The 26,928-nt window shown below is 42.3% G+C and overlaps 2 protein-coding genes across 3 annotated transcripts in view; one reads left to right on the top strand and one right to left on the bottom strand.

Moving 5' to 3' along the window:
* LOC118115653 (uncharacterized protein C4orf54 homolog) overlaps window positions 1–9,912 on the top strand; it is a 9,951-nt gene extending 39 nt beyond the window's left edge. The window contains exons 1-2 of one of the 2 annotated variants that reach the window (XM_035166959.2): window positions 1–4,172; window positions 6,821–9,912. The exon at window positions 1–4,172 is cut by the window's left edge and continues 38 nt beyond it. In XM_035166959.2, coding sequence (XP_035022850.1) covers window positions 114–4,148 — 4,035 coding nt within the window. In that variant the 5' untranslated portion in view covers window positions 1–113 and the 3' untranslated portion in view covers window positions 4,149–4,172; window positions 6,821–9,912. The other variant, XM_035166968.2, reaches the window with a different exon arrangement.
* Window positions 9,913–11,809: 1,897 nt separating this feature from the next.
* On the bottom strand, window positions 11,810–25,351 carry LOC118098027 (microsomal triglyceride transfer protein). Its single transcript, XM_035141410.2, has 19 exons — window positions 25,263–25,351; window positions 24,762–24,830; window positions 23,122–23,309; window positions 22,801–22,944; window positions 20,301–20,408; window positions 20,096–20,212; window positions 19,423–19,562; window positions 19,190–19,340; window positions 18,419–18,576; window positions 18,120–18,288; window positions 17,743–17,850; window positions 17,324–17,536; window positions 17,001–17,212; window positions 16,798–16,895; window positions 16,399–16,520; window positions 16,063–16,290; window positions 14,986–15,110; window positions 12,780–12,950; window positions 11,810–12,683 (listed from the first exon to the last, which is right to left on the bottom strand). The coding sequence occupies exons 2-19, from the start codon at window positions 24,814–24,816 to the stop codon at window positions 12,536–12,538; spliced, it is 2,655 nt and encodes an 884-aa protein (XP_034997301.1). The 5' UTR covers window positions 24,817–24,830; window positions 25,263–25,351; the 3' UTR covers window positions 11,810–12,535.
* Between the last annotated feature and the right edge of the window lie 1,577 nt (window positions 25,352–26,928).

The following is a 26,928-nucleotide window of genomic DNA, read 5'->3' as shown; positions in this document are numbered from 1 at the left end:
CACTCGCCCTCCTCGCCCTCCGTCCTCCCCTGTCCCTCCAGCCCGCAGAGTTTTCCGTCCTGTGTCAGGATAACATCGTAGACGAGGACCACCGGACGGTGAGACCGGACTCAATGGAAGCAGCGGAGGAAACTCTCACTTACCTACATGACACCGGACTTCACAGGAAGCTGCTCCCAGGGGACACGGGGGACAAGAAGAAGACGGAGCTGGAGGACATTAAAGGCCACGAGTCCAACTATGTGGATCTGGACATGAAACCGGAGTGCGCAAAAACTGTGAAAGTGACTTTTACCGGCGAAGGGAACCAGCTGTCTGTCATCAAATGCGACGGCTCGAAGCAGAGCACCGGGGACGAACGGGGCGACCCCCCGCCGGAGACCCAACTCCCAGACTCCGATCAGGGCTCAGAGACCGACGCGCGGTCGCTCCAGGACGAGCGCGACCCGAGCGACTGCAGCGAGCATGTGCGCAGCGAGAGCGACGAGCTCCAGTACACCGACCTGTACCTGAACAGTAAGACCGAGTCAGACGACGGGGCCAGCGCCGTGCTGTCCGACCACAGCGGCTCCGACACCGTGGAGGACGAGTCCCACTACATCACGACGCATGAGATCCAGCTGACCGAGCTCGACCACGACGTCGACTACGACCTGGGCCGCGGCACCTGCTGGGAGTTTGAAGACGACAACCTGGTTTACTCCTTTGTGGATTACGCGTCTTTTGAGAGCGATGAGACGCAGGAGGGGACTCTGATCCTGGAGGGCAGGAGTCAGGGCAAACCGCAGGCTAGTCTCGGGGGAGCGGCTGTCAGCACCGAGCAGGAGGAGAGTGATCTGTGCGCCAGCTCTGATGAAAGCCTGTGCAACAAACCCCAAAGCGGAGACGCAAATACTGGGAAAATCCATCTATCCATAAAAGCCACCTCCAGAGCAGTGAACGAGCCGGTCTGTGTCCCCGAGAGCCACTTCTCCTTTGTCGGCCCCGGCGCCAGAGCGGGGCCCTTGAGCGACAGGGCCCCATATTTCATCCCCGCGCCGGGCCGTCAGCACCTTGCAACCAAACTGAGACGGAATGAGTATTCCAGCGGAGCCTCCAGCTCCATTAGTGAGCTGGATGACGCTGATAAAGAGGTGCGTAATTTAACGGCCAAGTCTTTCCGCAGTCTGGCATGTCCATACTTCGATGCCATTAATCTTAGCACCTCCAGCGAGTCCTCCATGTCGGAATATGGGCTAAATAAATGGTCAGCCTACGTGGACTGGAATTATGGAAACATATCGCGGGGGGGAGAGCGCAGCGTAATTGCGCAAAAGACTTCCAGCACAACAGTGGAAATGAATAACACTGTGGAGAGTAAGAGTCACGATAAGCCCACTACAGACACGAAATCACCACAAAGCAAAATGTACGCACTGAACAAGAGAACAACTTTTCAACAAGCTTCCAGCAAAAAGATCCAAGTGAAAGATCCAGTTCAGCCAAAGCAGCAAGGGGTGACTCTGAATTTCCGCTGTAATGTTGAAGCCCCTGAAGGCACCAGGCGTCCAAAATGCTCCAAAAATCCAAGATCCACCGAGGACAGATCCGGGTGTGACATGCAGTGTCATCTCACTGAGAGCCCAGGGGACACGCACAAAAGGGCCATTTTTGCATCAAGTTTGTTGAAAAATGTGATTTCCAAGAAGATGCAGTTTGAGAAGGAGCGCGAAATGGAGAGGGGCGACAGACAGATCCGTGACAGACAGAGGAGCCTGGGAAGAGGCTTGCAAAGACAAACCTCAGAGTCAGGCTCAGGACTGAGCTATAACTCTGCTGATGATCACATGGAGGGCAGCAGACCCAGTTCCTGTGGCTCTGCAGACGAACTGAGAGCCAACAAAGCCCCAGAGGAGTCTCCAAAGGCATCACTCAGCCACAGTCAGAGCAGTGCATTCAATTCGCTGAAAGCAGATGAGCCAGAACCGGTAAAGGAGGCTGAGCCCACAGCTGTAAGTGACACACAACACACCACAAAGGAAGGATTAGACACCAGCAGCATGCTGACAAAACTGATTTTTGTTCCAAGCTACCAGCTTCATTCAAAAGAGAAGGGTTTTGCAGAAGACATGAGCCACACACCGGCCTCAGGCACAGCGGCCGGCCTGCAGAACTTTGAAAAAGATGAAATTGGAAAGGGGGGAAAACCGCCTGAGATAAAAATACGCCTGAGAACCGTGAAAGAAAATAAAGGTTGTACATTGAATATTGCCAGCCTGTTAACCCCTAAAATAAGTTACAACTCTGTTAACACGTTCGGGGCAGCAGGTGAAGCTAAATGCCACATTTTATCTGCAACGGATAAAATGCCAAACTTCACAGTCAGAGACATAAGAGACACCAAATGCAAGTTTCAAATGCCGATATATCGTGTCAGGGATGTGCGTAAACTGGTAAAAAGCTCATATCGCTTTGTTTCCCTGGATAATAGTGAGAGTAAATGTTCCACAGCAGCAGAGAAACTTGAGGAAAAGGGCAAAACGGAGCCAGTGAAACATTTATCACCATCTCCGATTGTGATTAAATGTCAGTCTGTGAAGACAAATGTTAAATCACAGGCAACCGAGGGGTCACAGACCCAAACGGAGACATGTGAAATAGCTCAAAGTGAGAACGCACCATCTCATTGCGTGACGAGCAGGGGGCCACCTATCGTTTCCAAGCAGCTACACGCTGACCAGTCAGACATCCAACCGAACGCTGAAACCAAACTGACAAAGCAGAGGCACGTCCCAGGGGAGACGGCGGAGTGGAGAAATGAGCCCACGATACCAAAGCAGGCCGCGATAGAGAAGCTGAAAGCTGCAGTCAAAACAATGGAGCAGCTTTATGTGTTCGATAGAAATGAATGGAAGCGTAAAACTCAAGCTCCACAGCCCATCACTGACAGCCACGTGCGCTCGCTTATAGCCAGAGAGGAGCAAGGAGGAGAGCAGCTGGAGGCCACGAGCACCGACAGGATCCCTCAGGCCACAGAAACAGGGAGCGGAGCTGTTGATGTAATCGCGGTCCCATTTAACGCCGACACTTTTACAACACAATCCCAGCAGAGTAAAATATTCAGCAATAAAAGCGTCCTTCATTTTGGCAATGGCAACCAGGCACGTGTCAGCATCAGTTCAGTTAGAAACTCTATTCCACAAAGTTCTGCGCCGCAAACATCATCGACTATGAAAAGCTCCAGGGCACCGGCGGCTCCACTGTCGGTGAAAATAGGGCCCCCGAAACACGTCCAGGTGCAGCAGGGAAAGGTCAAAATCATTCCCACTAATCCCACTGTCACACACGGCTGCACAGACTCCGAGAACTATTTAACCATCCCGGGGATGGGGTACACAAGTGAAATCAAACTCTCAAAGGAGGGGAGTCAAGCCCACACAGGTGAGGGCAACATACCTGAGCAGAAAAGGTCTCCGTTAATCATGGAGTACCCAGCTGCGAGCATCTACCATCACTCTGCAGCGCCAAAGGCGACAGGGCCGCAACCCCAACAGCAGGTGTTGTGCTTCTCCCCCACTGCATCTTCGATCAGGGAGGCCGCCCCACAGACCCAGCGCAAGATGCTTTTGGACCCCACAACAGGACATTATTACATGGTGGACACTCCCATACAGGCCACCACCAAGCGACTGTTTGACCCCGAGACAGGCCAGTATGTGGACGTACCCATGACCCATTCACCAGCGTCCCCTGTCACCCCTGTGCCTCTCTCCTTGTCCCCCCTGACACTGGGCCCAGGAGCGTTCGCCCCAACATACATGATCTACCCAAGCTTCATCCCCTCGCCAACTCTCCAGGCTCAGGCCGTGCCGCCACAGTCGCCGTGCCAGTCCGAGGACGCAGGCGGGTACAAGATGAAAAATGCCAGAAGTCCAAGGCTGGAAACGAACACGACAGGTGCAGAGAGTGTGTATTACAGTGCGACGGGAGAGGCTCCGCAGGGGCCGCTGAAGCTACCTGTGAGTTTGGGACACGTGACCAGCAGAGGAGGTGGCGCGAGCTCAGACAGGAAGCCGGTCATCAGCATCACGACGCAACAAGGTCCAAGAATCATCGCCCCTCCTTCCTTTGACGGAACCACAATGAGCTTTGTAGTGGAGCATCGGTGACCAAGAAAACACCTCAGCATCCATGTAAGCTCGCACAAGTTCCACTTTCAGAGTGACATCTACTGTGTGAATGATGAGATCCCTTCTAACCAGAACAGACACAGTAGAGTTTTTAACGTGTTTTCGATATTTAATGTTTTTTGAAATCTTGCAGACAAATGCACAACTAGAGAAAGATATTCAATTGTGTAAGCCATTGTAATGCAAGTTGCAGTTTTTTAAGTATCACAATAAGCAGTATTCAAGTACAGTATGAGTAACTTAAGTTGTATTAAGAACAATTTTAAAGTATGAAACCAAGTTACATTTGCATCCAAACCCTCAATGAAATGAATATAAGACGGACAATGCAGCACACAATCTGTATTTTCTACAATCCAGTTTTGGAAAAGACACAAATAGCTGCACAAAGGCACTTATATACTTCAGAAACTTTTACATGAGGTTTTTTGTTTGTACTTTTTGTGTTGTAAATGCTGCTAAATCAGAAGTCTGGCGTGGACGCTGCAGTAGTGGTATGTCAGTGTTAATAGACATGCTGTAGCTTCTTGACAGGTAACCTTACTCCACTGAGCTCAGGCCGGTCTCGCTGGGAGATTGGATGTTCAGCCGCGGCTCACACCAAGTTGGTTGAGATCCCTTTTCTCTGCATTACACACCGTCGGGCTATTTTGATAGCGTGAGGCGAGTTTGTTTACACGGTTTATTCTCATGCCTGAAAAGTGTCACAGGAAACTATTCCAGTCAGTGACACCTCCGTCGAGTTATTCTATAATCGGTGTTATAAAATGCTTTAATTGCTCAGGTAACGTTACACTTCTTTAACGTGTTTGTTCCTCGTTCGTGACATTTCGTGAGACTTTGTCACATCTGAATGTGTTGGAAACAATTCTCTTTAAAATACTGACATGAAATGCTCGTCCAACAGTTGGAAGTCCAAACGATAATATAACATTCAATATTTATACTATAATCATGTCTGTTTAAACAAATAACAGCCGCATTTTATATGACTAATCTGATATTTTCGACAAGATCCATGTGGGAGTTGTTCATAGATTGACAGCTGAGACAGGGCTTTAACAAGGTGTGACATCCTCTGCCCTTAACCCTCAACAAGAGTAAAGGAAAAACTACAAAAAAAACTTTTAACAGGGTAAAAAGAAGGTAGAAACCTCAGAGAGAGCCACATGTGAGGGATCCCTCTCCCAGGACAGAAGTGCAATAGATGTCAAGTGGAAAGAAGAACATCATCAAGACTATCGCTTCACAGCCAAGCTATCAAAAACCAAACCTTCTTTGGTCTCCATTTGTGATAAGCAGCATCAAAGTTAACTCGTTTGTGGCTTCTATTTCCATTACTTCTACTTCTTTGCTTCTGCTGAAGTCAGCAAGCTAACCGGCTATAACCCCGACCCCGCCAGCCTGTCTTGTTATTAACGATTGCGAGTAACTGTAGCGTTGGATCTGCCCTGAAGAATTAGCACTTCTTAGGGAGCGAATTATAAACTTGGCTCTTGTAAATGCAAGGGTGGCTAAAGCTCTTGGCAAGGGATAGTCCACAAAACACGCTCCTGGCAAGAAACCACGTTCTGCGGCAGAGAAAACTTACATCGAGTAACTTTAATAAAAGTTATTTATTACACATGACATTTTGGCATGTCATAGCAAGAAACAGCAGGTGTAACTACGGACATTAATCAGGTGTCTATTTCATTCAAGTGTCTCACAGGCAGCTAAAAGAAATGAACACTTCAATTTCCAGTTATCAATTTGAAGCTGGTGTGTGGTGAAGCCTGCAGTAGATCATTGCCGTAACCCACTCCTTATTAATGAGTTTCTCGGCAATAAGAAGTACTGAAAGATAGACACATAGAAAAAGAATCATCAAACTGTTAATTGACTTTCAGTCTCTCCTACACCTATAGATACACACTTACAACCGGTCACAGTCCATTCACAGCTAATGTGTCAGAGCAATAATACAACTGCATGAGCATGAGGGATACATATCAGCTGGGTGTGTGGCAGGCAGGGGCCTAGCATGGGGTTGAGTAGTGGTGTGAAGGGGAACACAGGGTATGTGTGTGTGTGTGTGTGTGTGTGTGTGTGTGTGTGTGTGTGTGTGTGTGTGTGTGTGTGTGTGTGTGTGTGCGTGTGTGTGTGTGTGTGCGTGTGTAGTTCGTCGGGGTAGTGGTGGGGGTCTTTCGGGCGGAGGGACGTGGGGGCATCGCTGAGATAGTGATGCAGGAGGAAAAGGTCAGGCAATGTAAAGTATTTGTTGTGCTGATGCAGGGAGAGGACAGCTGCTCGCAGAGATCAGATGCTGCTGCAGCTCCAGCTTGGAAGCAAGTCTGCAGGGCTGAGATGGGGTCAACTTTTTATAGCCCCCTCCCCCTCTGCTTTTTCCTAAACAGGGAGAAGGAGGCGGAGAGCTCTGCCGACCTCCAGCACTCCTACGTAAACAAATCGAGTAGCGTGCCCCCAGAAGTGAGCTGGCTGAATCTGGTCAGCTGGTTCACAACCAGGAACTGCAAAGTGAAAAGTCACTGCACTTTAATGGCTCATGGCAGCGCCCTCTTCCATTAACTGGATGAAAACTAAATATTCTTTCCCTCTTGTATCATCAACTTGAATATTGAACTACTTTCATTTCTTCTTTTTATTTTTAGACATCTCCTGTGAAGAATCTGGATTCAATCACCACCAAGTGCAGGTTTGGTCCCCCCCCTCACTCCACCCTGCGATCCACTCCCCAGGACAACTTCCAACAAGTTATACCCCCCTTTTGTTGTGTTGTTTATCCTTGCGGCAGACATTACTGTATTCTCTATGCATTGCAGCACTTTGTAGGGTACATGGATTCAGCCACATCCTCTGGCTGATGCTCTGCCATGTTGCTTTATGAATCAGCTTTGAAATACTTTCCATTCAGCTGCTGTGTAGAAAACTTATCTCTGCTGAGATGCTGTTTGGGCCCTGCAACATGTCTATTCAAAAGGAAACAAGGCAGGTCTTCTGTTACAGTTCAGTGTCACTCATCATCGGCAAAGCCGCCATTTTATCACTATGACTTAGGCTGTCTTTAAAGCAAGTCTGTATAACTTTCAAAAGGAAAATAATTACATTTTCCTCTTACCAATGAAAAATTATAATGCAACCTTGCTCAAGGAGACATTGCCAGGAGACATGTTTGTTGCTTCCTGCTTGTCTCTTTGAAAAGATGGACAACATGGCCTTACAGAGAAGGATATTTATCTTACCTTGCTTGTTAAAGTTTTAACAGCAAAGTATAAATATAAAAAGGGTTGGCTGGGGTTTTTGCTGAATGAATGGGCAGTGTATTTACATCCAGTATCTGGTGCTCATCATGAATTCATGGTTCCGGGGAATTCAGTGCATTCACTGCAAGTTATAAAGCCGTACATTAATCCACACAATAACATAATTTATCACAATAATGACATTTTACAATGTGTATTTTACACAATTTTCTCAAAGACAGGGACCATATGTCTGCACTGAACCAAATATATGCAGTAATGTTGAATTACATTATATTTTCTATCATAGTAACTTCAGTCAGAGGAGGATTTGAAATGATTTCTGGATTTCAAAAAAACATATTATAGAGTTTTCCAAGTTAACCAGTAGCCAAATTATAAATATATTACATTAATGTGTACCATGTTACTACCCCATCACTATTTTTTCACAATGACATTTCCATGTTTGTAAGAGCTGGTGGCTCAAGTTCTACTAAAAGTACATGTTTCCTTTGGGTCATGACTCACAAAAAGCTGCTAATACCTGCACGACTGATGTGCTGTGTGAATTGTTTGTTAAATTCTAAATGCACACATTTTGTATGTTACAGTGAAAAGAGAAAAACACCGAGTGTGTTGCTCAGATGTAGCAGAGCTGGGACTCTGGTTTAACAGTGTACTTAGGTCATTAAGTAGTGTTGGGCCTAATGAGTCAGAACCAGCTCAGACATTTAGGGGATAACTTCCTCTACTGGTCTTAGTTAATTTTACACTTTTGTGTAATGAGATGGGAGCGTGAATGTGTGTTTGTGGGTGTGGGTGTGAGTTATGTGTGGCATTTCAGCATTCTGTGATCGCACAACAAGGAGTCATGTTACTTCACTGTAGACAGCAGCATACAGACTGTACATGTACTGTGTCCTTTTCCCTTGTTTAAACTACTTGACCTTTGGCTTCAATATACATAAAGTGAGGTTTTTGTTATATTACACATTAACTGATGACACCCGGATAAGAATTTTTAAAAAATGGTTTATTACTTTCTGCACAATGTAGTTCTGTTTCCTTTTGAATACACATTGGAGCATGTAGGCCATTTTGCTTTACTTGACTCAGTTTTAAGAGCATCCCCATGTGGGAATAATGCAAAACATAGATTGCTATTTTTAGCATGTTTCAAAACTAAAGGTATTTGGAGCTGCTGGTCAGTCTGTGTACCTTAATCCTGTAAAATACATATGTTATTATGCCTCTGTGAAAACAGACTTTATTAAAAAAAAAATACCCTGTGAGTTGATTATGAATTCATGCAGTGATTTGGAAGATTTGTTGTTGATTGAGCAGTAGATTGGTTCGTAAATTGCTGTTGCAACATTTAATGCATTTTGCGGTGAAATGTAATTCAAAATTTGTACATTTAATTAGTGACATATTGTCATTCTTAATAATAATATTTTAACTATTATTTTAAATGAATTTTCCTTCAAGGCCGGTGAGCACAGTGCACATAAAACCGTTATTTATTTAGAAATAATAAGATCCGTTGTATAAAACTGATAAATTTTGCCTATGAATCCTAAAAAAAAAAAACTTTGAACCAAATTGAGAGATATGATAGTCTACCTCCTGCCATAGAGTTTTTAAAGTATGTGTTTGAAGAGCAAGTTGCCAAAGGTGAAAGATAATTAACATATTTTACTAATTTCAGATTATTTATTTTAACAGATTTACATATCATTTTAAAACCCTGTGAACAATAACGTCAGTCACAAATATATTTTGATTTGTAAGCTCCAATAAACCAGCTATTCTAATGTTGTCCTGAACATAAAATTCACAAAACGAATTCTTCTGATCCTTATTAGTTTCTTGTATGACCTTTATCTGTGAATAATAATGTACTTAATGCACTTGGATTGTCACTCTTTAGTCGCCCGCTCTGACACCAGGGAATGGCTGTAAACCTTGGTGACAGCAGGAGCACTATGTCGATTTATTGTAAAGTGAAACATTTGTAATGGTTTCTGATGAATCTTTCCCAAAGATGCACTGTAATATAGATGATATCATGTGTTAAAACATTCTTCCAGGTGTCCTTCAACAAGCCTGATGACTTCGAGGTTAAATATATGAGAAACGGACTGTGTCGATGCTTGCTTTTGTATGAAGAAAGATGGATAAGTGGAAGTGAGATGGTTCGAGGCAAGTGCATAAAGTTTGTAAAGGTTTGAAGTAAAAAGGGGGCACATATTTGAATGAAATGCCTTCGTGGCTTCACAGTCAAAGTGACATTGTACTGTGTTTTATGTCTGATACCAACCGTGTTGCATGGCTGCCCCCGAAAAAGACAGAGGTCAGGATGAACAGCTCGGTACCTTGAAAGCAGGAGTAAGTGCTGTGTTTGCACTTACTCACTTGAGAGTAATGGCTATGATGAATGTGTGTAATGTAGACTGACAAGCCTACATATGTTTGCAATAAATTCAAAATGCAAGCTACTCAACATGTTTGTGTCCTTGATTTTAAATCACTTTCAGGCCTAATTTTACACTTTTTATTGGAAGAATTACATAGAAGATTCATATATTTATATTTGGGAAGTTGGAAAAGAGCCAACTTGAATGATTGATTGATTAATTTATTAATAAATTGATTGATAAATGTTAATAAATGATTTTTTAATCTTCAAACCAATAAGTTGATCAAACAGTAGATGGGATTGTATATTTCACAACATGGAGACCCCCAAATCATGTTATTATGTATTAAAGGTTTATAACTGATCTTAGAAATGTAAATGAATTATGTATTTCTTATTAATGAATCCAATATAAAAACTAATTAATCCTCTAAATGTTTGGTTAAAAAGAAATGGTGCCATTGATTGAGGATGAATTGATCAAATTTACCAAAAGAAAAAATATAAAATATTACCAAATTATGTTGCAATTTTCCTCAATAAAGATAAAACTGTGGCTACATTGACCAATATATACAACCATGCATGAGTCCATCCCTCAATACTTAAACACTGGTGGATATTCCCTCCCAAACACTTTTCCTATATTGATTGACAGACTGTTCCTGAGCATTAGCACATATTTTTCATTCTGTAGTTTAATGTGTATCTATCTTTGAATCGTCTTCCCTTCAATCACCCTGACCTAATTATTGTGGCTGTCTGAGGTTTGATACATGGCCGATAGGGTTTCACCACAAAAAACACGGAAAAGTTAATGACACGGGTCAAAGGCAATCAAACAGATTTATGCCAGCAGAAGTACACATTTGGCATCTGCTAGCCTGCGAGGTTAGCTTTCTGGTGACACTGAAACATCACCCGGGCCGGGGGCTTAAGTTTAACCTGACAGTTTGCTGCTGTGTTGATTCGGTTGCCGTGGATGCAGCGAGACTGGCAGACACTGGTTTGGCCCCAGCTGCTCTCGGTGGTTTCTAAAGAATCTACATTAAGGCCCAGTTGTTGTGTTTGGATGCCAGCAGGGGCTCTGATGTCACCGCTGTGACACAAGAAAAGTCAAGATTGATTGCCTCACCTGGATCAACAAGATGCACTTAGGACACTCAGGAACATTTTGTCACAAACTACCAATAAAAACTTGTTTACTAGTGAAGCTAATGCTGCTGACAGAATCTTTAAAACGTGGAGCACAACGAAAAACGTACCTTTTAAAATCTGTGCGATAAGATCTAAGGTCAATTTTAGTTTTCCATCTTGAAATATCTCATCTCTTTCTACACTTGAAACCATCAGAAGAAAACACAGATTTTCAATAAGCACAACTGAGTCTAGAGCCATTATCAAGCTCTGTGAGGCCTGCAATGCCTTTAGCTTATAATGTTAGCCTGCTAATACGCTCATGCTGACAAAGTTAATATACTGATGTGTAGCAGACATTATACTTTATTTAACGAATTCATGATAATAGTTCATCTTCTTAGGGATACTAACATCGCTAACTGGCACTAAAACAGAGCACAGTTGAGGCTAATGATTTAGTTTCGCTGGTCACAAACCATAAGCAGTGGTGGAAAGTAAGAGGATCAAATCGGATTCATCCACTGGTAAATGTATTGCTTTTCTGTCAACTTTATTTGACATCAAGACATACGCTCTCTTAAGGTTTGTGATCATAAAATGTATTCAAAAGGCAATTTAACACAATATTTTTAAATATACATTTGTGGATTTTAAGCCACATTATAACGTACTTTAAATAAATATATTATGTACAATAATCTACTCATGTTCTAAGCAGCACTCATCATGACAAATAAACTGACTTTGACAAGGAAAATATGTGGAATGTCCCTTTAAAGACAAAAGGAACAACATTTGTAACTGTTTCGCTAAATCCATGAGCCAAGAGTCAAAGGTATTTCCAAGTGTTTCCAGTTCATGTTTATTGTCAGTCGATTACAAATCAAACAAACGGATCCCTAAATATGGAAACACAAGTTCAGCTGGTGCAGCAATGTACAAAAAATAGTTTCAAGTGTTGATGGATTCATTGTTTTATAGATATAATTTTCATCTGCCAACAAAAGGGGAAGGAAGGAAGGATGGATGGATGGATGGATGGATAGATGGACAGATGGATGGATGAATAGATAGATGATGAATGCATAAATAAAACACTGAACTGCTCCTCCACATTAAATACATTTAATTAAAAAACAAAGGAATGTTAACTAAAAAGAGAATTTCTGTTCATGGGGAAGTTAATTCATTATCTCCAGTGTGATATTTACATGCACTCTACATCTTCACTGTAGCTGTGCTGGGGAAAAATTACATTGGTACCATTCGTGCTGAGTATTACACATCAAGTAAAACATTCAGTATGTGCCTGTCATAAATACATTTTCAAAGAAATCCATATAAAGACAATGCAAGAATTCCCGATTTCAAACAAAAGGTCAAATTAAAATCACTTAAATACTCACAGGAATGTAAACACAGCATGTGTTGTTACAAAAAACATTCACCAATTTCCCCTCTTGCAGTCATTCACTGCTGGAGGCTGAGGTGTGCTATGCTGTCTGAATGCAATGAATCCTCTCTGAGTGAACATTAGCTCCTGGACACAGCGCGTGCTGTCTCTACCAGCTGGAGTCAAAAATCTTCTTGCACATGTTCGAGTTCTCCTGGTGAAGAGGGAATTCAGAGCCGGGGAGCAGCTGCTTCTTGCTCTTGCGCGTCATCACGTTCTTACCTGATGACAGGCTTTCATATCTGGTCAGGTGTTCACTGAAAGCAGAATATTAAGAGTCACAAGTTAGGTTTTGTTGATTCAATATTTAAACCCCAATTAATCTTTTGTATACTGAGACGGTCGTGCAGTACCTGTAGGGGAAGGTAGTTTTGTCCATCTGCATGCACACCAAGAAGGGATATTCAGAGAACTGGACAGTGGTGATGAAATCCAGCGAGGCCTCTGTTTCAAAGCTGACCTCCACACCTGCTCTCATGAAGTCCATGTCCACTGTAACATTACCAGTGACCACGAGCGCTCCTCTGAAACCACAAGTAGGGGAAAGTCAAGTTAAAATACGCTAAACGGGCAAAGCTAACACATTGTGCCGGTTTCACAAAGACAGACTATGAATATAGTTGAATTCATCCGTTGCACAAAATTTGCAATTTTGCAATGAATTCTGGATAAATCGAACATGCTTCACGATGCATCAAACCATATAATTCCCTTCACTCCCCCAAAACATGTTTGTCTTCGGGCGCCCACAAGCTCAGCTGCTAGCTCACTCATGCTACCAGATGAGCTAGCAGGCACCCGGCATTCAAAGGCTTGAGTCCTCGTGCTGTGGCCACAGGTTCGGTTCAGACAAAGCCTTTTGGTGCGTGTCTTCCCACATTGTCTCCCCCCACTTCCAAACATCCGGTGTTGTCCCATCGCAAAGCAGTGCAGAGCTGTAGCAGAGCTGAGTTGTGGGTGCTAAATGTGGCAGGACTACCTCTCTTTACTCAGGCTTATCATTTCCCTGTGCGATCTAAAACAACTGACAGGTTACAGCGGTCTGTTAATCTCTTTTCCTTCTCAGTGCTCAATCATCAACAGTTGTCAACAAACCATGGATTATGAGACTTATTTGACTTTTTTTTTCAATGCTGCTGGACACCAGGTGTTACACTTTTGTTTTAGTTGTAAGTTACTCTTGATAGGCTCAAAATAACTTTTCTCTGACACTGGCCCCTTGATTTCCTTGTTTGAGGCCATGTTTGTGTTCCAGTGTCTCAGAAGCTCAAACACCGAACAAGCAGAGAGTTTAACCACCGTGTGCCAACTTCACCTTAGGTTCCAAGTCTGTGCCAGACCTGTTGAAAATCCAACCTCTGTAACTTTGCTCATGGAGACATGCCTTGGCAGAGATGCCAGTGTGGTTTGTTCTGCGTCTATAGATAGCCTGCCAGTCTATTATCAGAGTGGAAGAGGTACAACTATGCTGATCCATTCACCTGCCTCTGCCATTCCCCTGCACACACGGGTCAGATCGTTCTGCAGTGCAAACCCAAGACCCTCTGAAACCCATGTGACAGTGATGAAGTGCAGAGAAACTGAGAACATGTCTTAAATCACATTAAATCTCATTTTTCCTGTAATGCTGGTCAAAAAATATGGATTGTATTTATATATTTATTGTGTTGTAATCTCCCAGAATCATGGATTTTTTTGTTGCACCTAACTTAGATTTCTATATTCTTTCATTTCCATGTTTTGCAAGTCAATCTGTGATGAAAGTTTACACATAGGGCTGTACATTTAATGCATCAATATTGCAAGTGTAATCATATGGTTATATGTCTATATACTCTATATATAGATTCAAATGTGCATGCATTGCCAGTGCAATATACAGGCTGAAAAAAGTTTAGACTAAAAAAAATATTATTTTCCAGTTAGCAAAGAAAATTCTCAGATGTATTTAAGTCAAAGAATATGAAGAATATGACAAAGTGCTTAGAAAATCTCACCATATATGAATGTTTATAAAACCTGCAGCAGTGCTGTTCAAACCTGCTTTCATCACCAGATGCAGCAAGTTAAGAGGCACTGGTGTAATGACGTGCTCTGCTTTCAGCTGCCATTGACTGTAAAGTTTTAAAATAGGGAGCTGGACAGAGTTGATGTCATGTCCACACAAACGTAGAAATGAGACAGGTGTGAGGCACCATATTGGAGCATGTCCAACGTGCCGGTGGAAGAAATGAATCAGACGGTACTTATAGCCTTTCTAAAGTTCACATGAATCCACCATCCACAGGAATCTGTTCGCAGCAGTCACAAAGGTTCGTTTTCTAGGAATTATCTGTCTATCACAAAGGCCTTTGCCCTCTGTTAGATCACCCTGTACATATAGTTCTTCACAAACGCACCCAGTGAGATAATCTATCGTTCAGCACTTGTTCTCGACTCTGTGACCCACATACAGTATGTAGCACGTAACAGTACGTTATAGGTTGTCAGGCGACTAAGTTTGGCCACTGGACAAAAGCACCTGCTGCGGCGGCAGAGTGCATCGTCTCTGGAACGTACCTGTTGTTGACGCTGGTCTTGGACTCTCTGTACCACAGACTGATCTCCATGCCTCCAGAGATATCGATCGCTAACCCTCCTTGAAACTCTGCATTGGCCTTCAGACCAGACTGCAGCTGGATGACCTGGACCGGAGATGAGAAGAAAATAAACAATGGAAGATTTGATTATGTTGCACTCTAGATTTTAACACATAATTGATAATTGGGATTCAGGCATGATTTCATCAAACTGAGCAATAGTCGGTGCAATCCTGTTTTCAAATTTCTTATATTTCCTGATGTTTATATTGTATGTTGACACATTTAATACTTTTGTACTGATATTTTGTACTTTTTTACTGTCCCCTATATGTTGTAACACCAACTTTCCCCATAGTGAGTCAAATAAAGGATCATCTTATCTTATCCTATCTTATCTTATTCATACAGAATATGTTTTAAGGTTAAGGATTAGGACTGGTGACATTGGCGGCTGTGGCTCAGGAGGTAGAGAGGGTCGTCCACTAGCGTCATTGTCGGGGGTTTGATTGATTCTGTAGTGTCCATGGGCCACTGAACCCTTGATGACTGTGCAGATAGTGTATGTATGGTGAGTGATAGAAGAAGCGCTGTGTGAAGCGTTGTATGAATGTCTGTGTGAATGGGTGAATGTGACTTGTACTGTAAAGCCCTTTGGGTAAATCATCAAGACTGGAAAAGTGCTATATAAAGATACTCTTTATTTCTTTATTTTCATCTAATCCTATGAAAAGACCAAATTAAGTTATGAGTTTTTCCCAATGTAGCCATAGTCTATTTATCATTTGAGTCAGTCCCCCATTCATTATCCAAAGAACAATAGCCCCGAAGAAATGCACTGTTACTGTTTACTAAAATACTACGAAAGGCTGAAAAGGCTTCAAAACTGAAAACATGTATTTGTGATCTAAAAGATTTGAGTCTTTGTCAGAACCAGTGGATTTGGTGACCAGCGCCACAGACAGGGCAGAGAAGTCAGAAAGTGTTGACACACCAACACGTGTAGCCCTGATTCCCACCACCAGAGTTCGCTTGTTTCATGGTCGTGACTCGTTACCTCAGAGTGGTCAGTCAGCAGGATGAGACCCTTCACTACGTTCATGGGATCCCCGGTCATGGAGAACATTTTGGACATGAGGTCACTGTAGCCCTTGAAGAATGTGACGGGCCTCAGCTGGACATCGAACAGCAGCGCCGACATTCCGGCAAACGACTCCAGGTTTTCCTCTCCCTCGTCGGGTGTGGCAGCGATCAGCGACTCCAGACCCTGCGCCTCAATTGCCACCTAGAATACCCATACATCTTACCAATTAGGAAATTTCACTTACACGACCTGAAATTTAAATTTGATCGTACAATCATTCATATCTAATAATTTCTGTTATTTCTTCACCTGCAGTCCATGTAGCATTGCTCCTTTACTAGCACCATAAATATTCATGTTGCTTCTCCTCAGGATCCCAGAGCCTGAATACAGGATGTCCAAACTGTATGTGGACGTCACGTCAGCAGATTCTGCAGAGAATGGAATTCTGGTTTATTCATGTGCTCAAGTTAATCATTAAAAGTACTCACTTAGCATCTATGTAGCTGTAATGTTACAAGTCTTATTGCACAGGAACCTGGAGGAACAGGGCTCCATGATCAGTCTAATGGGCTCAAACATGTTAAAGCTATAATGCAGTCAGCCACCAGGGCGCGATCAAGATGGTTTGGCGTCACTTTTAGGAACTGCCGGGTCGTCCATCTTTGTTTATAGTCTATGGCTTAGAGAAAACGGTTGATTACTTACGAGTCATGAATCCTGAGTAGGAAGATGATGACCCAACTTTAGCAAACCGGTTGTAGTTATGGGAATTCATGTCCTTCATAGCTTGGCGTATGATTTTGCTGAAAAATGTAGAAAGCAGTTTTGAAAATCAATGTCAGTTTTTACCCACTTTCTATCAAAAAGTATATAATCTGTGTTACTCCACTGGATTTCCCTCAACACACCTGGCAGGCATCTGGAAGCGGAGAATGTCCTGGATCTTAGACAACATGTACTTGTTCATTTCATGAGGCAGGTTTCCGATGGACAGGAGCAGGTTCTTGACCTCGGTGTAGGACGGGTTGCTACTGAGGATGACGTCCGCAGCAGCAGCTCGCACGTTCTTCTCGTAGATGCGTCGATTCTGGTGGTAAACCCTGTTCACTGTCCGTTTCACCTGAGGTGAAAGGGAAGTACATGGATTCAGATTCTGTTCGACGCTAATTAAATCCACACATTGTTCACATCAACACACATCAGATCAAACTAAATGTTTACTGCTGCGTACCTCATCGGTCATGAGCTCGATGTCGTATCTCTGCAGGGAGGTGAGGGCGATGGTGCTGTAGGCTCCCACCTCTGACTCTGCATATTTGGTGAAGATGGGAATGGCCTCGGGGAGCAGAGAGTTTTTCAGAGCCAGCAGGTACATCTGCACCTCGGATGCCACCTTTGTGCTGTCAGGGCCGTCCAAAATCAGCCTCTTCACCTGCACCACGGCCTGAGAGGTAAACGTACACAAGAAGGTCGTCAGTCAGCTCATGGATCCACTGAGGTTTCATCAAAGGTTCAGACAATCCAACATATCTTACATCCTGACATAAAACGCGTGTTTCAAAATAAACTTTGCTGCTTTAGATTTAATATGAAGTTGTGAATTTGAATGAATTTGTGTTTGTATCTTCTCAGATGGTATCTTCCACTTACCGGTAGGTTGCACTCTCCTTTCTTACACAGTTTGTGGATCAGGGCTCCCATAATGATCACCACCGACTCTTTAATGTCAGGGCTGCCGATCTTTCCTTTAGAAATGTCCTGAAAAGGAAACAATTCTGATTAGAATTCATAGAAAACATTACATGCTGGCATATAATTTATGAATATCACAAATTGATTTTTGATTCTCAAAACGAATTTGTCAAAATTTCCCAACATGTTTCAAACATGACCATATTTTGGGGCAAAAATGTATATATGTCGCGTGGTTCTGAAGTGCAAAACACGGCAACAAACAAAAAAAGACACAAAACAATAAAATAGAAAATGTTCATGTCATTAACTACTGACAACTACATGCCACTCACCAGCAGAGACTGGAGCATCCTCTCATTGGGATGTGAAGCGAAGCCGCATGCGTAGAGAAATCTCTCCTGCAGGACCAAACCTTTGGAGTCGGTGAAGTTGAGGAATTGAAGCATGGCATCCAGAGACGCAGCAGTTTGGGAGGAGGTCACAGCATCCACCACCTGAGGTCTGGTAGCAGCAGGGCGACATAAAAACAGAGTAATAATAAGTGAATCCTCTTAGATCATTCAGAGGAACAGCAGAGCGGTGGTGTCAACAGGAGGTAAATGATGTAGGAAAAGAGGAGGGGTTGCTTTACAGAGATGTCTTGCTGGCACTCTTCAGGACTTTGAGGATCTCGTCCTTGGACGCCTTCCGAATGCTCTGGATGAGGGCCAGGAAGCTGCGTGGAGCCATGGATTTGGACAGGCTCGCTGGCTCCAGCTGCTTCTGTTCAGTCTGCCAATGTTCAAAAAGCTAGGAGGACAGACCCAGGAGAGGGGATTAGAAGACAGATCTTCTTCAGTCACTAATTACAGTACAGTTATATACAGTATCCATTAATTAGTGGTGCTTTTTAAGAGTAATTTGTAATAATATTCAGGAAAACTCAAAAGGGAATGAAATGTAAAGTTTACTGATTGAATAATGTTCTGCAGAGATCTTATTGAAACTGCATAAGAAAAAATACTGAAAGACTTCATATCCTGCAACTTATAATGACTTGTAAGAATTTATAAATAGTAACCAGCACATTTCAAATTTTTCCTTCAGTGCACACTTGCACCCCTCTGGTTGCCCGTGGCTAAAATGAGGGGCGGTCATGCAGTGATATTGTTTAGAATAAGTCAGTCTATGTCAATAAAGACAAGTGATAAGTCAGTGAGACAGGTTTTTAAAAAAATATTTGGTTGAGCCAAACTCAAAGGACCTTGTTTAAAACCTGAAGAATCATCTTTGTGCTTTCATGTCTTGAACAAAACGACAAAAATAAGGCATAGATTTGCCAGAATTATTCTTACATATGCAGAGTTGCAGGCAGGAGCTCCTAAATCTATTTTTAAGTATGAAAGTGAAGGTGTGAACTCACTGATGGACAACCCTTGCACTGGGCTTTGAACTTCTCAGCCACGATACCAACAGCTGCCAGTTTGTCATCGATTGACTTGACGACCCCGGCGGCGTCTTTCCCAGCAGCTTCCAGAGGTCCAGCCCCCGTGCCTGTCAGTGTGAGGCTTTGCCTGTAAAACAAGAAAATTCAAATGTACAGTCTGCTCATACGAGACACAGAACAGCAGATTTATGTGCTTGTAAGGTATTTACCTGGACACGACTCTAGCTGCCACAGCTCTGCGAACGTTAACGCCCAGGAAGTGGATTTCTTCAGCCGCGGCAGAGCGGATGAAACCATCCTCAAGAGTGAACACTGTGACAGAACTGGACTTCCTGTTCACACCCAAGACCTGAAGGGGGACATGTCGACACGGGATGAGCGATTCAGCAACATTCATATTTTAGCACAATTTAGTTTGTTTGTCTGATCAGAGACTCTATAGATGGACGACATGACGGCTCCCCAAAAGTGAAGCCAAAGTGTATCGATCGCCCCCTGGTGGCTGACTGCAGTATAGGTCATAAACCTTGCCTCCACCATGTTAGTGGATAGGACATTGACCCAATGATAAGTCAAAATGCACGTCACATGAAATTCTATCAAAGGTTTTTTTCTGTCATTTTGGATAGTTCTTATCACATTTTGGTTTTAATTAGTTATCTGATGTTATAAAATGTCATGATAGTCAGTTGAGATTGACTTGCAATTGCTCGAGCTCGTGTATCAGCGAGACCTTGACACAAGGAGTAAATAGGACGTGAGGACATGAGGTCCGAAGACAAATGATGTCAAGATGGCAGCGTTCGTATCTGGGATATTTTGGCTTCATTTCTGGACAGTGTCCATTTTTATATACAGTCTAAATTGTGGACGCTGACTGACCTGACTGTGTGTGGTGAATCCAGTCTCGGCCGTCTTACACGTCTCCAGGTTCTTGGTTCTCGTCACTTGACCTTGAGCTGCCTTGTACGCGACTATGCACCGTCCAGACACATCGTTCTGTTCAAAGACACAAGTCAAGATGTTACATGTCTTCAAATATAAAATAAGTACATAAATGCGACGGGAGAATTGTCGCGCAATTTACCTCGATGACCTTCCCAGTACTGAGCTGTAGTTGCAGTAAGCTGGCCAGCCCTCTCTTCAGGTTTTTGATGGTGACAGGCTCAGCCCAGTAGGAATAAAATGCTTTAGCCTACAGCAGATGTGTGAAAAGAAAGCAACATGTTAAACAGAATTTTATGATTTCAACTGTGGAAGTTTTACATGCACTGTAGGTAAAGCAGCTATTGATGCAGCCCTGTACCTACGTGCTGCAACCCACAAAGGCTGTGAGGGTGTCAGCTTTCCCTCCACACTTGTGCACATGACACATGACATCAGGTCCTATTTACAGATCATTACATATAAAAAGAACATATATTCTTTGAAGTGCAGATCAAAAACACAGCAGAAATACTTTGGTATTAGCACATTGCTTTTGGAGAAAGAATAAATCCCAAACATAAACTAGAGTTTGACTAATACGGGATAATGGCGGCGGATGATGATATTTAATAGGTTGAAGAAAAATCTTGTAATGATATATCAACCAATGTTGTTTTCAGCATAAATATATAATATAAATAAACATTTATGATAATTATTACTTGGACAATTGTAGTGAGTGAAGTTAAAAAATAAACTTAATTTTCTCTTTAAATTACCTTAAATACACCTTTAAATTCTGTACAGGAATGTTTTTGTACTTATCTGCCAACGTAAAAGGATAACGATAATGATATTACTAATGATAATGACAAGCTAAATTATATCATGGGTCATGCTACTGTATCAGTCAGGTGTAATAGAAGCATGTAATTGGTAAAACATGAGCACACAGCCCTGACCTGTGAACTTCTTTTAGAACATTTTATTTGTTTTTGAGTCATCGTCTAATAAACAACACATTCACATCACATCACACCACCAGCTCTCCCATGACGTTTCACTTTGGTTGAATGAACTCGTGTCCTGGTCATGAGTGTAGAAAAGTGGCGGATTACATCACCCCACACCGTCGCCTATACAGTATGTAATTTATCTGTGGCGCTCAACCACAACATCAGATAGGAGCAGCAGAATTAGACTGTCCACTGCTGCTCTGTGTATCTGCCACAGCCTGCCACTTTTATAAATAACCAACAACACCAGGGGAGACACTGATCTATCATGTTTCACACACACACACACACACACACACACACACACACACACACACACACACACACACACACACACACACACACACACACACACACACACACACACACACACAACAACGGCTCCTTCGTCCAAACATTAGACCAACATTGAGCCTAATAGGTGAAATCTAAGCCAACATGTAAGTGCTGCTTTACATTAGGGAAATTTAAATATTGTTTTCTCATATGGAGATAAGAAACTACTCAGACAATTTGTTAAAATTTGAAATGACACTCAATAGAGCTCATACCTCCACCAGGGCCAAACAGGAAATATAAAGAAAAAAGAAGGTGGTCTCAAATTTGTAAATGATTCATGTTGTCACAAAACATAGTTAAAGAAAGTGAAAAATCCTGGATCTTCCCCTTAATGTACATCTGCACCAAATTTGAATGGGTTCTTCTCAGGCCCAGGCCACAACTCTCCAGCGATGAGAAAGATGCAATATGTTCAGTTTGATGTTGACAGGTCTATATGCTCCACTGTAGGTTGCAGTACAAAACATTTGTATTTGTACTCTTGGAAACAGTTTCCTCAGCAGTATTTACCATCATATCATTTTTCTCCAGGGGTTTTAAATGGCATATCTTACAACCAGCGTATTGCTCATTTATTATTGGATGATATGACATGAGAACAGAGGATGAGTTTGGCTGAAGCTCAAAAATCTCACAACTAATGACGTCTTATCATTCACTGACCCTCTGAACCTGCTGACCTTTGCACACACACACACACACACACACACACACACACACACACACACACACCTGGGATTTCCCCTGCCAGCATCACCACTCCAGCACACAAAAAGTGAAACGTAATAATTCACTGAAGACAACAACTACAATTGGCTTCTGAACTTCTAATGTCACTTAAAGTAAATATCCCTCAAACGAATAAGACTCTTAATTGGTTGACAATAGAAATAAAACATAATGTGTACAATCACAGGTCTTTTGAGCAGTTTCTTATATTTTTTCTTACTGTCCAATACAAATGCCACTAATTACAGGTTAGTGTTGAGGTTAAGTGGGTAAGGTTGAAAATTATGGGTTAGGGTGAATATTATATTACATATATTACTCAGGAAGTACTACTTGGAGTGAATACATTAATGTTTGCCAACAATATTCCCCCTAATGGTAAAAGGTAAATTACTTTGATAGTAAAATAAGAGAAACTTTCTCAACAATAAGAGCTTGTACAGATGATACAAGTTGTAGCTTATGTTATATCAATGTATTTTGTTTAAATACCAAGGATTTTGACTTTTGCACGGCTAAAAATCCTAAAAATGATGAAAATGATGCTTTGGCTGAAAAGAAAGTCTCTTAACTCACCTTTCCATTCCTAAGATGCAACATGAAAGGTTTTGTCAGAGCTGCCAGTTTAGTTTTCCCCATAACGCCTTCGACTGTTGATCCATGGAGGACGCTCTTCTTCGCAGATCGATGGGACGCAGGCTCCAGCCTCACATTTGAGATCTATTCAACAGAGATTCATCTCATCATTCAAAGCCTCCAGTTCTTTTTTTCACACCATCAGTTACTCTGAAGAAAAGGGCGTGAGCCGACTCAACGTTTTGTTTACAGTTAAAAGTCAGTTAATTGAAAGTTTAATAAATGCACCACATAATGATATTCTGTTGTCTCTCTTCGTACCGTCAGTTGGATCAGCTGGTCGTCCTTGTTGCTCGGATCCCTCCACACCAGGTTGGCGTCCACATCACTTGAAATCCTGTATCCGGTGCTGCCCTCTCTCGACCCCCGGGCCTTGTCCACCAGCACCTCTGTGGTGTAGCTGAATTTGTACAGCTGGTTGTTGTTGAGCCGGGGTCCTGCAGCACCACCTGAAGAAACACAGGACACACACATGAGCGGAGGAAGTCAGAGTCATCTGCAGAGAGACTCTCGACTGTTATCTTATTGCAGTGTGGAGACACTGAAGGTCTAACTGTGCAGAATCTTTATATCTATTTTTTTATTACTATTGTTTGCCAAAAGAATCGCTGCATCTGTTAAGTAATATTTAATGGGTTTCTTCAGAGCAATCGTTTGGTTTCACTTCACGTCAGCACCTTAAAACATATTCATTTTAGTCTTTAGCTGTATCTTCCTATTTTAATTCATTAAACTTTCTATTTTGTCCGACTTGTTTCTCATATTGTTCTCTTAAGATTCACAAGGAGAAAGAGGTGAGACGAGACATTTAGTGAGTCATACCTGAGACTTAAGGGAGATACATGGAGACTTAAGGGAGATGCCTTGCTAAATGTATTAATGGCTCTCTATATCTCCCTTAAGTCTCAAGTATGACTCGCTAAATGTCTTGTCTCGCCTCTTTCTCCTTGTAAACTATAGGAGAAATATTTGGAATCATATGTCAGATAAAAATAGAAACTAAAATGAGGCTGAAGTGAGAATCACACTGAGCAGCAGAAAAGCAAACTTAGAGTAGTAAACTTTTGTTGCAGATCCAGATCAGGGGTCGAACCCAGGATTTGTTTTATAATCTTCTTTCTCATTGTATGATGGGGCGTTTTCACGATTTTCACAGGGAATAATTCATGGATCTAGTTGTTAAAAAAGGGCAGATTTAGGGAACTGATACTATGAGTGTGTGAAAGCTGCTGCTGCTTGATTGAATCGAAGGAGACCGGTAAAGGTATACGCTCTTCAAAGTAACTCACACAGCAACACAAATCTCGTACCTTCTGTGTTCGGAGCTTCTTAAAAACATTTTGTATTTTTCAGAATTTGACCTCCGCTAAACACACCACTCTGTTTCTCATCCTGTTTTCAGTTCCTTTTCAGAAAGACCCTCCCAGGATGCACTACTGAGGTGATTCAATCACTGGGTGTGTTCACAGTGTGCTGCAGATAATAATCTCTCCTCTGAACCTATTAACGACAGGCTCTTGGGCAGATATGACATTAGGCCCACGAGGGAAGACAGACTGACGTGTCAGTATATGATTTCTTCACCGGTCACTGGGGGACGTGGAGCTAATTTCGACAAATAAATGAATGAATGAATCTGGATCAGTTTGTCTTTAGTCAAAAACCAAATGAGATATTTCAAGAGGCAAAACTACTTACTACATACTACATACTTTTCTGTTTCATTATTTCCCTTGACTGTTTTACAGCTGTTTTGGAGGATAAATGTTTTTGACCTAGATTATTTTCTAGCTTCTTTATAAGAGATTAACTAAGAGGATCCGCTCACCTCCAAACATCCCAAGTAAATAAGCACACAGAGAAAAATAAATAACAAAAGTCACAACATATCATCCACTCACCTTTGGCAGAAGCTGAGACAGCTGTACAAAGCAAGAACACAACAAGAGGTAACATCGTGTGTCCTCTGTCTGCAGCCAGATGGATCAAAACCGACACACACACACAGAGGAAAAGAGACAGTGTCAGTAGCAGCAGAGGGCCAAAAAAAGAAAGGCAAAGCAGGTCCGATCTTCTCCTGTCAGGTTTTATCACAGAGGAGGGCAGACTCCAAACTCCACGCTCAAGTACTAAGTACGAGATAACCAGCGAATGATTAACCTGGGGCCGCACTGATTCCACAGGGACCTCTGCTATTGGCAGATGCAGCCAGGTGCCCTCTTTTATTACAGTGGGCCGGCTGTGATTGACTGATTGATCAATGTAATGGGATTATCTGATCATTCAGCTCATCAGTAAGTGAGACTTGACGTCTGGATGTTAAAGTTTCCAGATGCAAATGTCAGCAAACAATAGGTTGATGTTATTTTCGATAGAATTCATGAAGAAGCATGTATATTTACCAGGAGGTGGCGGAGAGACGTCCTCATGTTTAGCACCTTTCACCCAATTCCTCCTCAGGATGAACAGTCAGTACTTTGTCACTGGTGAGTCTTGGTGGAGGAAGTGGGCAGTCTCACTGAGGAACCAGCCCTCCAGCTCATATTGCAGCAGCTGAGGACGACCGAAGGTTTCGCAGATTTCAGCCTGTGTCCCAGAAAATGAATAGACGTTTTGTTCATTTGTTATATGAGCTCACAAACAAAATGTTTGAGCTGTGGGAGATGGAGGATTGCAACCTCCAGCTGTTATTCCACTGGTGTTCCTCATCATTAACATGTGAATGGATGGATGAGGTTAGATCAAAGGCCCCAATCACCTGAAAGGTCCCCTTAAAGTTCCCCTCACTTTCCCATTAATCATTTTTCATCACTAGGACGAGAAAAACCTCTTCACACCCACTCAACTGTCTCTGTTTCGACAGAATAGATCAAACACTCACTCAATGTTTCTCTCACCTGTTTCTTACACTGCACTGTTTTCACTGAACTTTAATTTCTTATTATTTTATTTTATTCAACTCTCTAACTCTATTTAATTGCACTCCAGATGCTTTTTGTATTACCTTTGCCAAGGAGGTTTTGTTTTGTTTTACTTAGCAGGTTTCGGCAAAAACTCCTGACAGAAAACAATGAAACTTGATTGAAAAGGATGTGATATGTGTTAAACCTCGGTGGAGGTGAGCACCATTCCAGTTGTCTCATTATTGCTTTTATAATTTGTCATGATGCCTTTTAAACCTTGTATAAAGCATTTTATATTCCTGTGCTGTTAAACTGTGGTATACAAAACTGTTCTTAGGGTAAAAAACTAAAAAAGTTCAGTCAAGTAGGCTACTTTTTAACAATGTGTTTTAGTTTTTTAGTTTTTACCATAACTTTCTGTCCTTTGTTTGTTTCATTGTTATTGTTCATTTTCCTACTTGGCAAAAGTTGTCTTGGGTATAGGTGTTATATAAATGAAATGTACTACTATTATTGTTAAAGTTTTGATTTATCACAGAACTCAAGAAAGGAGTCAATAACAGTATGAAGCAAAACTAAATCCAGCCAGTGGGTGTCAGTGTTTGTCTGCTGACATTAACTGTCTCCCTCTGTATTTACTGGTCTGCAGCCTCTGTGGGTGAATCTGAAGACAGACAGAGGATCAGCTCTCCTCTGCTTATCTGATGACTCTCACTCTCCTGAAGATGGAGACGTCTCCAGCTGTCAGGAAGCTGCTCTGTCCGTAGATAACACTTCTGATGTCAGTGTCCAACTTCAGCCAGAAGTCATGGAGCTGCTGCTGAGCTTCTCCCCTGAACACTGATCATCCTTCACAGGAAGTATGTCATGACCTGTGGCCACACTGGGGGAGGAGTACTGCCTCTAAAAAAATGAAATATTTCCCCCTCATTTTGCGACACAGGTCAAAGTTATAAATATAAACCAAATATAGCAAAAACAGAACAGAATACACTAAAGTACAAAACAATTACAATGGTTACAAAACAATGTAAAATAATGGAACAACATATATTCAAATAAACAGATACACAATCATACCAAGTACAGTGAATTGTTGAGATGACTGCAAAGTGATAAAACATCCCACAGAGATGAAAAATTATCATAAAGACAAACAAAATGA

The sequence above is a fragment of the Hippoglossus stenolepis genome, chromosome 2, assembly GCF_022539355.2.
Source record: "Hippoglossus stenolepis isolate QCI-W04-F060 chromosome 2, HSTE1.2, whole genome shotgun sequence".
NCBI classification, from domain to species: domain Eukaryota; kingdom Metazoa; phylum Chordata; class Actinopteri; order Pleuronectiformes; family Pleuronectidae; genus Hippoglossus; species Hippoglossus stenolepis.
The sequence above is the reverse complement of the archived record's forward strand: the minus strand, read 5'-3'. Positions and strand labels throughout refer to the sequence as shown.